The sequence below is a fragment of the Argopecten irradians genome, chromosome 6 (genome assembly GCF_041381155.1).
Source record: "Argopecten irradians isolate NY chromosome 6, Ai_NY, whole genome shotgun sequence".
Taxonomy (NCBI): Eukaryota; Metazoa; Mollusca; class Bivalvia; order Pectinida; family Pectinidae; genus Argopecten; species Argopecten irradians.
This window is the reverse complement of record NC_091139.1, coordinates 2,127,095-2,144,761: the sequence shown is the minus strand read 5'-3', so window position 1 is coordinate 2,144,761 and position 17,667 is coordinate 2,127,095. Positions and strand designations below refer to the sequence as shown.

Here is a 17,667-nt window from a genome sequence, read left to right as displayed (position 1 = left end):
GAACATCCTTGGGGGAAATGGAACAGAGCTTTTATTAATTTTGGCTCTGACCCCACGGGGGTACAGGAGGGGCGTGGCCAAATAGGGGAAATAGAGGTAAATCCTTTAAATCGCTACTTGTCATAGAGTTCTGCATGAATTGAAACCAAATTTGGCCAAAAACATCCATAGGCGAAGGGGAACAGAGTTTGTATAAATTATAGAGGCAGGAGGGGTGGTGCCCAAAAGGGGAAGTAGAGGTAAATATTCAATTTTCCTTCTGGAAAGAACAATGAACCTGTATTCAGAACATTACTTGACATTACAAACCAGGTGAGCGATGCAGGCCCTCTGGGCCTCTAGTTGTTTTTTGTTTTTTTGGTTTTTTTGTACAAATATTAAATTCACAGGTAATAATAACAGTTGTATTCTTTTTTAGAATCAGGCTGTAACCCAGCTCTACATTTACCAAAACCGAACGCCTTCATAGGTGAGTCAGGTCAAGGTCAAGATCAAGGTTGATGTGAATTTAGCATACAATAATACAGCACCAAATACCATTCTAGGATTCATGGCATTGGATCATTATCTAGAAGGAAGTTTTAGTGTGATAACTCAAGATTCCATTCTGTAGTAAAAAGTATAAATGGAAATATGAGGATGCTCATTCAAGACATTTTGGTGATAACAATAAAAAAACATGTTTTGAGTTGAAAGCATTACTGGTTCCCCTGGTAAATTGAAGCATTTTTGCCTACAAATACTGTTAAAAGTTAATCATTTCCTATGACTAAGCATCATTAAGATGTTTATCCACTACTACTGGTATCCTGTTTTGTATTATAATCAACTGAAAAGTTGTTTTTGTATTTTAGCCACAGATTTTGACCTTCGTGAACATGAAGATGAGCCAAAGGTAGGTGACCATTTCCAAAAGGTAGGTGACCATTTCCCAGAGGTAGGTGACCATTTCCCAGAGGTAGGTGACCATTTCCCAGAGGTAGGTGACCATTTCCCAGAGGTAGGTGACCATTTCCCAAAGGTAGGTGACCATTTCCCAAAGGTAGGTGACCATTTCCCAAAGGTAGGTGACCTTTTCTTTCGTGGCAAAGTCTATTACTATCAGAGACAGCTAGTGTTTGTAAATGAATATAAAGTTTGTATGTAACACTCCCAGAAATATTATTTTGAGATTTGGTACTAAATGTATTAGGACTTGAAGAGGTAGCTTACAAGACAATGCTCATTGACTCCATACAATAGTGTTTTAAGTTTGTCAATCGTAATTAGTTATGGTTGAATTGTCTTGTCTTTTTCAGCACCCAAAGCTGCTAAAAAGTGATGGTAACGGAAAACTTTGGTTCAAACCAGATACAAAATTCAAAGTTCCTAAAGGTAAGTCTTCATTCATGCATGTTTCTTGATTTCTAAATGTTAAAATATTAATGGTCAATATTTTGTTATACTTTTTGTTTTATTAATTTTACTTTGTATATTGTAAATAAATACACTTTGCTGAAACTTGATTTTCTTCTGTATATCTGTGACAGTGGTGACAGTTCTAATTCATTCACCTAACCTTTCTTTTGTCAATTTTTAATGAGAAGTTTTTGCTAAAGGTTAATTTGGATAAGGTGGAGTTAAGGTCAAAGGTCAGAGGTACAATGAAGTAAAAATACACTACAATGCTAGAAAATGTTTTATATACTTCCATAAAAGTTTAGATTTATATTTAAAGTATCATAACTAATTTAACAAGTTTGACAATAAATGAGAAATAGATGAGTTATTTTAAAGAAGATAATCTTTCCTATAATTATTATCACTACAGGCTACAACTATGTTCATCTGATGTCCCCAGTCGTTTACAATTCTTTGGACAGGTGAGTTAAAACTGCATTATGTATGCATCCAGGTAGAATCCTTGAATTTCATGTCTCTGCTATTGTTCTAGGGGCTGTCTTTCCTTCCTGTACAGTCCAACTGTCCTATACCTGGTAACCACTAGTGTCTATCCTTTAATTCGTGGTCCTGTACAGTCCAACTCTCCTATACCTGGTAACCACAAGTGTCTATCCTTCCCTTCCTGTACAGTCCAACTGTCCTATTACCTGGTAACCACTAGTGTCTATCCTTTAATTCGTGGTCCTGTACAGTCCAACTGTCCTGTACCTGGTAACCACTAGTGTCTATCCTTTAATTCGTGGTCCTGTACAGTCCAACTGTCCTATACCTGGTAACCACTAGTGTCTATCCTTTAATTCGTGGTCCTGTACAGTCCAACTGTCCTATACCTGGTAACCACTAGTGTCTATCCTTCCCTTCCTGTACAGTCCAACTGTCCTATACCTGGTAACCACTAGTGTCTATCCTTTAATTCGTGGTCCTGTACAGTCCAACTGTCCTATACCTGGTAACCACTAGTGTCTATCCTTCCCTTCCTGTACAGTCCAACCCAACTGTCCTATACCTGGTAACACTATGGTCTATCCTTTAACCGTGTCCTGTACAGTCCAACTGTCCTATACCTGGTAACCACTAGTGTCTATCCTTTAATTCGTGGTCCTGTACAGTCCAACTGTCCTATACCTGGTAACCACTAGTGTCTATCCTTCCCTTCCTGTACAGTCCAACTGTCCTATACCTGGTAACCACTAGTGTCTATCCTTTAACTCGTGGTCCTGTACAGTCCAACTGTCCTATACCTGGTAACCACAAGTGTCTATCCTTCCCTTCCTGCACAGTCCAACTGTCCTATACCTGGTAACCACTAGTGTCTATCCTTTAATTCGTGGTCCTGTACAGTCCAACTGTCCTATATACTACTACCTGGTAACAACTAGTGTCTATCCTTTAATTCATGGTCCTGTACAGTCCAACTGTCCTATATACTACTACCTGGTAACAACTAGTGTCTATCCTTTAATTCATGGTCCTGTACAGTCCAACTGTCCTATACCTGGTAACCACTTGTGTCTATCCTTTCCTTCATGGTCCTGTACAGTCCAACTGTCCTATACCTGGTAACCACTAGTGTCTATCCTTTAAAACTTTCCTTCATGGTCTGTACAGTCCAACTGTCCTATACCTGGTAACAACTAGTGTCTATCCTTTAATTCATGGTCCTGTACAGTCCAACTGTCCTATATACTACTACCTGGTAACAACTACTGGTAACAACTAGTGTCTATCCTTTAATTCATGGTCCTGTACAGTCCAACTGTCCTATACCTGGTAACCACTAGTGTCTATCCTTTAATTCATGGTCCTGTACAGTCCAACTGTCCTATATACTACTACCTGGTAACAACTACTGGTAACAACTAGTGTCTATCCTTTAATTCATGGTCCTGTACAGTCCAACTGTCCTATACCTGGTAACCACTAGTGTCTATCCTTTAATTCGTGGTCCTGTACAGTCCAACTGTCCTATATACTACTACCTGGTAACCACTAGTGTCTATCCTTTAATTCATGGTCCTGTACAGTCCAACTGTCCTATACCTGGTAACCACTAGTGTCTATCCTTTAATTCGTGGTCCTGTACAGTCCAACTGTCCTATACCTGGTAACCACTAGTGTCTATCCTTTAATTCATGGTCCTGTACAGTCCAACTGTCCTATACCTGGTAACCACAAGTGTCTATCCTTCCCTTCCTGTACAGTCCAACTGTCCCTGTACCTGGTAACCACAGTGTCTATCCTTTATCTGGTCCTGTACAGTCCAACTGTCCTATACCTGGTAACCACAAGTGTCTATCCTTCCCTTCCTGTACAGTCCAACTGTCCTATACCTGGTAACCACAAGTGTCTATCCTTCCCTTCCTGTACAGTCCAACTGTCCTATACCTGGTAACCACTAGTGTCTATCCTTCCCTTCCTGTACAGTCCAACTGTCCTATACCTGGTAACCACTAGTGTCTATCCTTTAATTCGTGGTCCTGTACAGTCCAACTGTCCTATACCTGGTAACCACAAGTGTCTATCCTTCCCTTCCTGTACAGTCCAACTGTCCTATACCTGGTAACCACAAGTGTCTATCCTTCCCTTCCTGTACAGTCCAACTGTCCTATACCTGGTAACCACAAGTGTCTATCCTTTCCCTCCTGTACAGTCCAACTGTCCTATACCTGGTAACCACAAGTGTCTATCCTTCCCTTCCTGTACAGTCCAACTGTCCTATACCTGGTAACCACAAGTGTCTATCCTTCCCTTCCTGTACAGTCAACTGTCCTATACCTGGTAACCACTAGTGTCTATCCTGGTACAGTCCAACTGTCCTATACCTGGTAACACGTGTCTATCCTTCCTTCCTGTACAGTCCAACTGTCCTATACCTGGTAACCACAAGTGTCTATCCTTCCCTTCCTGTACAGTCCAACTGTCCTTACCTGGTAACCAAAGTGTCTATCCTTCCTTCCGTACAGTCCACTGTCTATACCTGGTAACCACTAGTGTCTATCCTTTAACTCGTGGTCCTGTACAGTCCAACTGTCCTATACCTGGTAACCACTAGTGTCTATCCTTCCCTTCCTGTACAGTCCAACTGTCCTATACCTGGTAACCACTGGTGTCTATCCTTTAATTCGTGGTCCTGTACAGTCCAACTGTCCTATACCTGGTAACCACAAGTGTCTATCCTTTCCTTCATGGTCCCGTACAGTCCAACTGTCCTATACCTGGTAACCACAAGTGTCTATCCTTCCCTTCCTGTACAGTCCAACTGTCCTATACCTGGTAACCACAAGTGTCTATCCTTCCCTTCCTGTACAGTCCAACTGTCCTATACCTGGTAACCACAAGTGTCTATCCTTCCCTTCCTGTACAGTCCAACTGTCCTGGTAACCACTGTGTCTATCCTTACCTGGTACACCACAACTGTCTATACTTTAACCACAAGGTTCTATCCTGTACTTCAGTCCAACTGTCCTATACCTGGTAACCACAAGTGTCTATCCTTCCCTTCCTGTACAGTCCAACTGTCCTATACCTGGTAACCACAAGTGTCTATCCTTCCCTTCCTGTACAGTCCAACTGTCCTATACCTGGTAACCACAAGTGTCTATCCTTCCCTTCCTGTACAGTCCAACTGTCCTATACCTGGTAACCACAAGTGTCTATCCTTCCCTTCCTGTACAGTCCAACTGTCCTATACCTGGTAACCACTGGTGTCTATCCTTTCCTTCATGGTCCTGTACAGTCCAACTGTCCTATACCTGGTAACCACAAGTGTCTATCCTTTCCTTCATGGTCCTGTACAGTCCAACTGTCCTATACCTGGTAACCACAAGTGTCTATCCTTCCCTTCCTGTACAGTCCAACTGTCCTATACCTGGTAACCACAAGTGTCTATCCTTCCCTTCCTGTACAGTCCAACTGTCCTATACCTGGTAACCACAAGTGTCTATCCTTCCCTTCCTGTACAGTCCAACTGTCCTATACCTGGTAACCACTAGTGTCTATCCTTTAACTCGTGGTCCTGTACAGTCCAACTGTTCTATACCTGGTAACCACTAGTGTCTATCCTTCCCTTCCTGTACAGTCCAACTGTCCTATACCTGGTAACCACTGGTGTCTATCCTTTAATTCGTGGTCCTGTACAGTCCAACTGTCCTATACCTGGTAACCACTAGTGTCTATCCTTTCCTTCATGGTCCCGTACAGTCCAACTGTCCTGTACCTGGTTACCTGGTAACCACAAGTGTCTATCCTTCCTTCCGTGGTCCTGTACAGTCCAACTGTCCTATACCTGGTAACCACAAGTGTCTATCCTTTCCTTCATGGTCCTGTACAGTCCAACTGTCCTATACCTGGTAACCACAAGTGTCTATCCTTCCTTCATGGTCCTGTACAGTCCAACTGTCCTATACCTGGTAACCACAAGTGTCTATCCTTCCCTTCCTGTCCGTACAGTCCAACTGTCCTATACCTGGTAACCACAAGTGTCTATCCTTCCCTTCCTGTACAGTCCAACTGTCCTATACCTGGTAACCACTAGTGTCTATCCTTTAACCGTCCGTACAGTCCAACTGTCTATACCTGTACCACTGTGTCATCCTTCCCTGTCCTGTACAGTCCAATGTCCTATACCTGGTAACCACAAGTGTCTATCCTTCCCTTCCTGTACAGTCCAACTGTCCTATACCTGGTAACCACAAGTGTCTATCCTTCCCTTCCTGTACAGTCCAACTGTCCTATACCTGGTAACCACTGTGTCTATCCTTCCCTTCCTGTACAGTCCAACTGTCCTATACCTGGTAACCACTAGTGTCTATCCTTTCCCTTCCTGTACAGTCCAACTGTCCTATACCTGGTAACCACTAGTGTCTATCCTTTCCTTCATGGTCCTGTACAGTCCAACTGTCCTATACCTGGTAACCACTAGTGTCTATCCTTTAATTCGTGGTCCTGTACAGTCCAACTGTCCTATACCTGGTAACCACTAGTGTCTATCCTTTCCTTCATGGTCCTGTACAGTCCAACTGTCCTATACCTGGTAACCACTTGTGTCTATCCTTTCCTTCATGGTCCTGTACAGTCCAACTGTCCTATACCTGGTAACCACAAGTGTCTATCCTTTCCTTCATGGTCCTGTACAGTCCAACTGTCCTATACCTGGTAACCACAAGTGTCTATCCTTCCCTTCCTGTACAGTCCAACTGTCCTATACTACTACCTGGTAACCACTTGTGTCTATCCTTTCCTTCATGGTCCTGTACAGTCCAACTGTCCTATACCTGGTAACCACAAGTGTCTATCCTTTCCTTCATGGTCCTGTACAGTCCAACTGTCCTATATACTACTACCTGGTAACCACTTGTGTCTATCCTTTCCTTCATGGTCCTGTACAGTCCAACTGTCCTATACCTGGTAACCACTTGTGTCTATCCTTTCCTTCATGGTCCTGTACAGTCCAACTGTCCTATACCTGGTAACCACTTGTGTCTATCCTTTCCTTCATGGTCCTGTACAGTCCAACTGTCCTGTCGCTATACCTGGTAACCACAAGTGTCTATCCTTCCCTTCCTGTACAGTCCAACTGTCCTATACCTGGTAACCACAAGTGTCTATCCTTCCCTTCCTGTACAGTCCAACTGTCCTATACCTGGTAACCACTTGTGTCTATCCTTTCCTTCATGGTCCTGTACAGTCCAACTGTCCTATACCTGGTAACCACAAGTGTCTATCCTTCCCTTCCTGTACAGTCCAACTGTCCTATACCTGGTAACCACTTGTGTCTATCCTTTCCTTCATGGTCCTGTACAGTCCAACTGTCCTATACCTGGTAACCACTTGTGTCTATCCTTTCCTTCATGGTCCTGTACAGTCCAACTGTCCTATACCTGGTAACCACTAGTGTCTATCCTTACCTTCATGGTCCTGTACAGTCCAACTGTCCTATACCTGGTAACCACAAGTGTCTATCCTTTCCTTCATGGTCCTGTACAGTCCAACTGTCCTATACCTGGTAACCACTAGTGTCTATCCTTTCCTTCATGGTCCTGTACAGTCCAACTGTCCTATACCTGGTAACCACTAGTGTCTATCCTTTAATTCGTGGTCCTGTACAGTCCAACTGTCCTATACCTGGTAACCACAAGTGTCTATCCTTCCCTTCCTGTACAGTCCAACTGTCCTATACCTGGTAACCACAAGTGTCTATCCTTTCCTTCATGGTCCCGTACAGTCCAACTGTCCTATACCTGGTAACCACAAGTGTCTATCCTTCCCTTCCTGTACAGTCCAACTGTCCTATACCTGGTAACCACAAGTGTCTATCCTTTCCTTCTGGTCCTGTACAGTCCAACTGTCCTATACCTGGTAACCACAAGTGTCTATCCTTTCCTTCATGGTCCTGTACAGTCCAACTGTCCTATACCTGGTAACCACTAGTGTCTATCCTTTAACTCGTGGTCCTGTACAGTCCAACTGTCCTAACTACTACCTGGTAACCACAAGTGTCTATCCTTTAACCCTTCCTGTACAGTCCAACTGTCCTATACCTGGTAACCACAAGTGTCTATCCTTTCCTTTATGGTCCTGTACAGTCCAACTGTCCTATACCTGGTAACCACAAGTGTCTATCCTTACCTTCATGGTCATGTGCAGTCCAACTGTCCTATACCTGGTAACCACTAGTGTCTATCCTTTAACTCGTGGTCCTGTACAGTCCAACTGTCCTATACCTGGTAACCACTAGTGTCTATCCTTTAACTCGTGGTCCTGTACAGTCCAACTGTCCTGTACCTGGTAACCACAAGTGTCTATCCTTTCCTTCATGGTCCTGTACAGTCCAACTGTCCTATACCTGGTAACCACTAGTGTCTATCCTTTAACTCGTGGTCCTGTACAGTCCAACTGTCCTGTACCTGGTAACCACAAGTGTCTATCCTTCCCTTCCTGTACATTCCCAACCTGTCCCAACTGTCCTATACCTGGTAACCACTAGTGTCTATCCTTTAACTCGTGGTCCTGTACAGTCCAACTGTCCTGTACCTGGTAACCACAAGTGTCTATCCTTTCCTTCATGGTCCTGTACAGTCCAACTGTCCTATACCTGGTAACCACAAGTGTCTATCCTTACCTTCATGGTCATGTGCAGTCCAACTGTCCTATACCTGGTAACCACTAGTGTCTATCCTTTAACTCGTGGTCCTGTACAGTCCAACTGTCCTATACCTGGTAACCACAAGTGTCTATCCTTTCCTTCATGGTCCTGTACAGTCCAACTGTCCTATACCTGGTAACCACTAGTGTCTATCCTTTAACTCGTGGTCCTGTACAGTCCAACTGTCCTGTACCTGGTAACCACAAGTGTCTATCCTTCCCTTCCTGTACAGTCCAACTGTAACCTTTAGTGTCTATCCTTTAACTCGTGGTCCTGTACAGTCCAACTGTCCTATACCTGGTAACCACAAGTGTCTATCCTTTCCTTCATGGTCCTGTACAGTCCAACTGTCCTATACCTGGTAACCACTAGTGTCTATCCTTACCTTCATGGTCATGTGCAGTCCAACTGTCCTATACCTGGTAACCACTAGTGTCTATCCTTTAACTCGTGGTCCTGTACAGTCCAACTGTCCTATACCTGGTAACCACAAGTGTCTATCCTTTCCTTCATGGTCCTGTACAGTCCAACTGTCCTATACCTGGTAACCACAAGTGTCTATCCTTTCCTTCATGGTCCTGTACAGTCCAACTGTTCTATACCTGGCAACCACTGGTGTCTATCCTTTCCTTCACGTTCCTGTACAGTCCAACTGTCCTGTACCTGGTAACCACAAGTGTCTATCCTTTCCTTCATGGTCCTGTGCAGTCCAACTGTCCTATACCTGGTAACCACAAGTGTCTATCCTTTAATTCATGGTCCAGTACAGTCCAACTGTCCTATACCTGGGTCCATATTCATAAAAAATCTTAAGTTCATACTTAATTAGCTCGCCTATTCGAAGAATAGGGGGAGCTAATGTTGTCAACCCGGCGTTGGCGTCGGCGTCAGCGTTGGTGTCCCATTTCACGTTAAAGTTTTTGAGCAAGTTTCTGTTTCGTCAATTTTTTAAGCTTAAGTCATCATAAATGTTTATGATTTTATTTTCCTAATGTGTATGGATGCTGAACGTGATAATACAACCAATTTGGGGCCCTTAAGGTTTTTTTTGAATAGGCGATACTGCAGTCTTTGGTTGCTGAAGTCTTTGGTTGCTACAGTCTTTGGTTACTTCAGTCTTTGGTTGCTGCAATCTTTGGTTGCTGCAATCTTTGGTTGCTGCAATCTTTGGTTACTGCAATCTTTGGTTACTGCAGTCTTTGGTTACTGCAGTCTTTGGTTACTGCAGTCTTTGGTTGCTGCAATCTTTGGTTGCTGCAGTCTTTGGTTGCTGCAATCTTTGGTTGCTGCAGTCTTTGGTTACTGCAATCTTTGGTTACTGCAGTCTTTGGTTACTGCAGTCTTTGGTTGCTGCAATCTTTGGTTGCTGCAATCTTTGGTTACTGCAGTCTTTGGTTGCTGCAATCTTTGGTTGCTGCAATCTTTGGTTACTGCAGTCTTTGGTTACTGCAATCTTTGGTTACTGCAATCTTTGGTTACTGCAGTCTTTGGTTGCTGCAATCTTTGGTTGCTGCAATCTTTGGTTACTGCAGTCTTTGGTTACTGCAGTCTTTGGTTGCTGAAGTCTTTGGTTGCTACAGTCTTTGGTTACTTCAGTCTTTGATTGCTTCAATCTTTGGTTACTTCAGTCTTTGGTTGCTGCAATCTTTGGTTGCTGCAATCTTTGGTTGCTGCAATCTTTGGTTACTGCAGTCTTTGGTTACTGCAGTCTTTGGTTGCTGAAGTCTTTGGTTGCTGCAATCTTTGGTTACTTCAGTCTTTGGTTACTGCAATCTTTGGTTGCTGCAATCTTTGGTTGCTGAAGTCTTTGGTTGCTGAAGTCTTTGGTTGCTACAGTCTTTGGTTACTTCAGTCTTTGATTGCTTCAATCTTTGGTTACTTCAGTCTTTGGTTGCTGCAATCTTTGGTTGCTGCAATCTTTGGTTACTTCAGTCTTTGGTTACTGCAGTCTTTGGTTACTGCAGTCTTTGGTTGCTGAAGTCTTTGGTTGCTACAGTCTTTGGTTACTGCAATCTTTGGTTGCTGCAATCTTTGGTTGCTGCAATCTTTGGTTACTGCAGTCTTTGGTTGCTGCAATCTTTGGTTACTGCAGTCTTTGGTTGCTGCATTCTTTTCTTGCTGCAGTGTTTGGTTACTGCAGTCTATGGTGGACCAAAAATATGTTTTGATATACATGTATGTTTGTCTTATTTTATAGATAAAATGCAACATTTTTGAAGGGATGATAATGTGAAAAAAACTCATTTTAAAACTTTGATTCAAGATACATGTAGCCACCAAATGAACGTATCATATTAGTTGAAATTTATATATTATATTGTATGATTCTATTAAAATCTGGCATGAATATGTAACCTTTCAATGCTAGCATATTGGCAGTATATGTATTCTTTCAATAAAAAAACCCAATTATGATGTTATAAACAAAAAATAAAAAATAACCATTTTTCTAGTCCTGCATTGTTACCAAAATTACAAAATTAATGTGTTTCATACAATCACACAACATATATGTCTTACTGATATTTTCTAGTGTTTTAAGATTTATGACTTGTTTCCAGTGCCATCCTGTTGGACTTCTTTGTGAACTTATTAGAGCACCAGTTGACCCTTTTGGCCTACCCTGCATGTCTTGCTGGATATGAGTAAGTTAAAAATTCTCCCCCCTTCTATATGCCTTGTAATAAGCCCATGCCTGGTAATAAGTCCATATACCTGATAACAGGCCCATGTAGGTGTATGATAAAAATCCAAAATCAGTTGATATATAAACCTATGTTTGGAATATCTGAGTAATAATTATAATAGTAGTTACTATCATCACTTGAAATTCTGCAAACTTTTATGCAAATTGCAACATGAATATTCATAAATGGCTGTGACTTTTAGATATGGAGTGGAAGGACATGAGACAGGACTAGTTCTCCATATGAGTGGATTTTCTCATAAGTTAAAGGTAAGTTATGCTTATGAGTGGTAATAGACTGTCAACAGGATCAAAGTGACAATTATTGGAATACCGTATACATGTACAGTCGGAACTTGTTATCTCAAAATTCAACGGACCAACGAAAATGATTTGACTCATTCGGAATTCGACTCAAACGTAATGTCATAAGGTTTGATCAGAACGTGGTTTTTAAAATAATTAGCAGTCATTGTTGTAGTATGTTCTCATAAGGCCTGCGTATACCGATCGCGATATGTGCAGGTAAACCAATCATATGTTACGACAAACCACAGGTGAATTTCAATTGTTTGTATACATGGTATATTGACGTAATTGATTTTTTTTTATTTGAAATTTTGACTGAAATTATAATTAAGATAGCGACTATTTTTTCTCTGAATATCCGTTCTAGGGACCAGGAATTGACTTTGACTCAACTGGAGTTTCGAGTCATCGAAATTCAAGTCATCTGATCTTAATATACATATGCAAAGAAGGAAAAAAACGGGACTTCAAAATTAGTTAGACTCAACCAGAATTTCGAGTCAAGCGATTTTGAGATAACGAGTTAAGACTGTCAAAATTTTCACAATTCGGAATAAAGGGGGTAAAATTTTAGTAAATTTGAAACTTTGCAATTTGACCGTAAGGATATATTTATATATATATAATTCATCTATTTCCATTTTTTTTATCAAATTTTTCACGAACATAGCAATATCCCTCAAAACTGCAAAAATATCATCCTTGCAAAATGACCGGCTACACGGTAGTAATTAAAGATGTGTTGTCACGTCAATATCACAACAATGAGATATGGTACGTTTAGAGTTCTCATCAAAAAAAAATAAAATGAACTGAACAAAAACTATGTAGAGAGTTTTCATCAATAAAAAATCAAAAGAACTGAACAAAAACTACGTAGAGAGTTTTCATCAATAAAAAATCAAAAGGAATGAACAAAAGCTACGTAGAGAGTTTTCATCAATAAAAAATCAAAAGGAATGAACAAAAGCTACGTAGAGAGTTTTCATCAATAAAAAATCAAAAGAACTGAAAAAAGCCCTATTAGATTGTTAATTAAAAAATAATTTTAAAAGGCCATTTCTTGACTTCTTCAGTGTTTTAATATTGTTCAGGTCTGTTATTTGCAATGAATACATTAACTTAGAGGGAATTCCATTTGTGTTTTACAGACATTTTCTTGATTATATAAAATACTTTAGTTTTGACATGATCATAAAACTGCATTTATGTATACAGTTCTGTGAAATATTGTTTGATTCAATGTGGATGAATTCCAGGCCATTACAGACTTGTTGCTGGACCATGTGTTTGGGTTTAGCTGTACGGTCAGTGAGTTTGATATGATGAAGGAGGAGGTCACTCGTATCTATAATAATGACATGATCAGACCAAACAAGCTGGCAAGGTTTGTAATCTTATTGTCTATCTAAGTTACTGTAAACACAACTTACCTTTGTGTAAACTTCCAATATTTCACAGGCAACAAGAACACAACAATAAACTGCCATGAAGACATCAATAAGAACACAACAATAAACTGCCATGAAGACATCAATAAGAACACAACAATAAACTGCCATGAAGACATCAACAAGAACACAACAATAAACTGCCATGAAGACATCAATAAGAACACAACAATAAACTGCCATGAAGACATTAATAAGAACACAACAATAAACTGCCATGAAGACATCAACAAGAACACAACAATAAACTGCCATGAAGACATCAATAAGAACACAACAATAAACTGCCATGAAGACATCAATAAGAACACAACAATAAACTGCCATGAAGACATCAATGAGAACACAACAATCAACTGCCATGAAGACATTAATAAGAACACAACAATAAACTGCCATGAACACATTAACAAGAACACAACAATAAACTGCAATGAAGACATTAACAAGAACACAACAATAAACTGCCATGAAGACATCAACAAGAACACAACAATAAACTGCCATGAAGACATCAATAAGAACACAACAATAAACTGCCATGAAGACATCAATAAGAACACAACAATAAACTGCCATGAAGACATCAATGAGAACACAACAATAAACTGCCATGAAGACATTAATAAGAACACAACAATAAACTGCCATGAAGACATTAACAAGAACACAACAATAAACTGCCATGAAGACATCAACAAGAACACAACAATAAACTGCCATGAACACATCAACAAGAACACAACAATAAACTGCCATGAACACATCAACAAGAACACAACAATAAACTGCCATGAACACATCAACAAGAACACAACAATAAACTGCCATGAACACATCAATAAGAACACAACAATAAACTGCCATGAAGACATCAACAAGAACACAACAATAAACTGCCATGAAGACATCAATAAGAACACAACAATAAACTGCCATGAAGACATTAATAAGAACACAACAATAAACTGCCATGAAGACATTAACAAGAACACAACAATAAACTGCCATGAACACATTAACAAGAACACAACAATAAACTGCCATGAAGACATCAACAAGAACACAACAATAAACTGCCATGAACACATCAACAAGAACACAACAATAAACTGCCATGAACACATCAACAAGAACACAACAATAAACTGCCATGAACACATCAACAAGAACACAACAATAAACTGCCATGAACACATCAACAAGAACACAACAATAAACTGCCATGAACACATCAATAAGAACACAACAATAAACTGCCATGAACACATCAAAAAGAACACAACAATAAACTGCCATGAACACATCAACAAGAACACAACAATAAACTGCCATGAACACATCAACAAGAACACAACAATAAACTGCCATGAACACATCAATAAGAACACAACAATAAACTGCCATGAACACATCAACAAGAACACAACAATAAACTGCCATGAACACATCAACAAGAACACAACAATAAACTGCCATGAACACATCAATAAGAACACAACAATAAACTGCCATGAACACATCAATAAGAACACAACAATAAACTGCCATGAAGACATCAACAAGAACACAACAATAAACTGCCATGAAGACATCAACAAGAACACAACAATAAACTGCCATGAAGACATCAATAAGAACACAACAATAAACTGCCATGAAGACATCAATAAGAACACAACAATAAACTGCCATGAAGACATCAATAAGAACACAACAATAAACTGCCATGAAGACATCAATAAGAACACAACAATAAACTGCCATGAAGACATCAATAAGAACACAACAATAAACTGCCATGAAGACATTAATAAGAACACAACAATAAACTGCCATGAAGACATTAAAAGAACACAACAATAAACTGCCATGAAGACATTAACAAGAACACAACAATAAACTGCCATGAAGACATCAATAAGAACACAACAATAAACTGCCATGAAGACATCAATAAGAACACAACAATAAACTGCCATGAAGACATCAATAAGAACACAACAATAAACTGCCATGAAGACATCAATAAGAACACAACAATAAACTGCCATGAAGACATTAATAAGAACACAACAATAAACTGCCATGAAGACATTAACAAGAACACAACAATAAACTGCCATGAAGACATCAACAAGAACACAACAATAAACTGCCATGAACACATCAACAAGAACACAACAATAAACTGCCATGAACACATCAACAAGAACACAACAATAAACTGCCATGAACACATCAACAAGAACACAACAATAAACTGCCATGAACACATCAATAAGAACACAACAATAAACTGCCATGAAGACATCAACAAGAACACAACAATAAACTGCCATGAAGACATCAATAAGAACACAACAATAAACTGCCATGAAGACATTAATAAGAACACAACAATAAACTGCCATGAAGACATTAACAAGAACACAACAATAAACTGCCATGAACACATTAACAAGAACACAACAATAAACTGCCATGAAGACATCAACAAGAACACAACAATAAACTGCCATGAACACATCAACAAGAACACAACAATAAACTGCCATGAACACATCAATAAGAACACAACAATAAACTGCCATGAACACATCAATAAGAACACAACAATAAACTGCCATGAACACATCAACAAGAACACAACAATAAACTGCCATGAACACATCAACAAGAACACAACAATAAACTGCCATGAACACATCAATAAGAACACAACAATGAACTGCCATGACGACATCAATAAGAACACAACAATAAACTGCCATGAAGACATCAACAAGAACACAACAATAAACTGCCATGAAGACATTAACAAGAACACAACAATAAACTGCCATGAAGACATTAACAAGAACACAACAATAAACTGCCATGAAGACATCAATAAGAACACAACAATAAACTGCCATGAAGACATCAATAAGAACACAACAATAAACTGCCATGAACACATCAACAAGAACACAACAATAAACTGCCATGAAGACATCAATAAGAACACAACAATAAACTGCCATGAACACATCAATAAGAACACAACAATAAACTGCCATGAACACATCCAATAATAAGAACACAACAATAAACTGCCATGAAGACATCAATAAGAACACAACAATAAACTGCCATGAAGACATCAACAAGAACACAACAATAAACTGCCATGAAGACATCAATAAGAACACAACAATAAACTGCCATGAAGACATCAATAAGAACACAACAATAAACTGCCATGAAGATATCAATAAGAACACAACAATAAACTGCCATGAACACATCAATAAGAACACAACAATAAACTGCCATGAACACATCAACACGAACAATACAGGAACTGCAAAACGTGAAATTAAATCAGCATGAACAAATTGTTTGGTCTGAAAAAATGAAATTAAGTCCCTGTAAGAATAATGGTCAAAGAAAATTGGTTTCTAGCATATATTTTGTTTTAAAATAAAAATCACATATAAATCCTAACGCCTTATACATTGTCCCATATTCTTTACATTCATTATCTTATAAATTGTCTTCCATTCTTCATCTTGACGCTTAAAAATTTTATGAAATCACTTCTATCAGATTTGTACAATTTGTGAATTAGATGTCATTTTTCATTTCATTTCAACAAATTTTATTGACAAAGATGTTACAAGTCAAATGGATTAAATAACAGGCAAAGCCTATATAAATTCTCTCCAATGGTGGCAAAAGTAATAGTTTAAACTTACATCAATTATAGATATTATAATTAAGTTTTTGAAATGAAATTTTACAACAGATAAAGGGAGATAACTCTTTTGCATACTCCATTCACACAATACACATAATATAAATACAGCTATTATTTTAATACAAGAACATGTTATATTACTAATTAGACCAAATGTTACTCAGATATTGACAGACAATGACCAACAGTCCATGTGTATATATATATACACTTGTCATTGCTCTCAATACTGTTAAATTTCCTGAAAATAATTGAAAATATACACATGTATATACTTTTAATAAGATATGTGTATGCTGTATATAGAATAAAACAAAGTAACAGTATTAAAAATTTAGATTAGATGTCTTTGTGTTTCTGTGGATTGTCTTGGGCTAACACTGATTTTAATGCCAAGGACTTTGTAGATTCTGAGGGCTATAATCATGCAAACAAATGTCCTCCGTTGTATTCCAGGATGGTGAGATTCGCTGTGACCTCTCCCCAGAACTGGCCCGTCCCAGATCGTTGGGGCCGCATCAGTGACATTACCCATGACATGTTTACAACTTTTATTGAACAGTTTAAGCAAAATGTTTGGGTAGAAGGCTTCTTGATTGGAAATTTCTCCGAGGAGGTGAGTTTTCATTTCAACCCACTATCATCAATTAGGTCTTTCTTTTTAGCTCACCTGGCCCAAAGGGCCGGTGAGCTTATGTCATGGCGCATCGTCCGTCGTCCGTCCTATAAATTGCTACTTGTCCTAGAGTTCTGCATGGATTGTAACCAAATTTGGCCAGAAACATCCTTGGGGGAAGGGGAACAGAACTTGTATACATTTTGGCTCTGACCCCCCAGGGGCAGGAGGGGCGGGGCCCAATAGGGGGAAATAGAGGTAAATCCTATAAATCGC

The 17,667-nt window shown here is 39.4% G+C and overlaps 1 protein-coding gene across 1 annotated transcript in view; it reads left to right on the top strand.

Annotated features, from left to right (window-relative positions):
• LOC138324697 (nardilysin-like) overlaps positions 1-17,667 on the top strand; it is a 91,454-nt gene that overhangs the window by 29,398 nt on the left and 44,389 nt on the right. The window contains exons 17-24 of the mRNA XM_069269746.1: positions 419-469; positions 855-895; positions 1,299-1,374; positions 1,811-1,862; positions 11,149-11,232; positions 11,477-11,543; positions 12,842-12,969; positions 17,232-17,391. Of these exons, the coding sequence (XP_069125847.1) occupies positions 419-469; positions 855-895; positions 1,299-1,374; positions 1,811-1,862; positions 11,149-11,232; positions 11,477-11,543; positions 12,842-12,969; positions 17,232-17,391 (659 nt within the window). The remainder of the gene's footprint in view (positions 1-418; positions 470-854; positions 896-1,298; positions 1,375-1,810; positions 1,863-11,148; positions 11,233-11,476; positions 11,544-12,841; positions 12,970-17,231; positions 17,392-17,667) is intronic.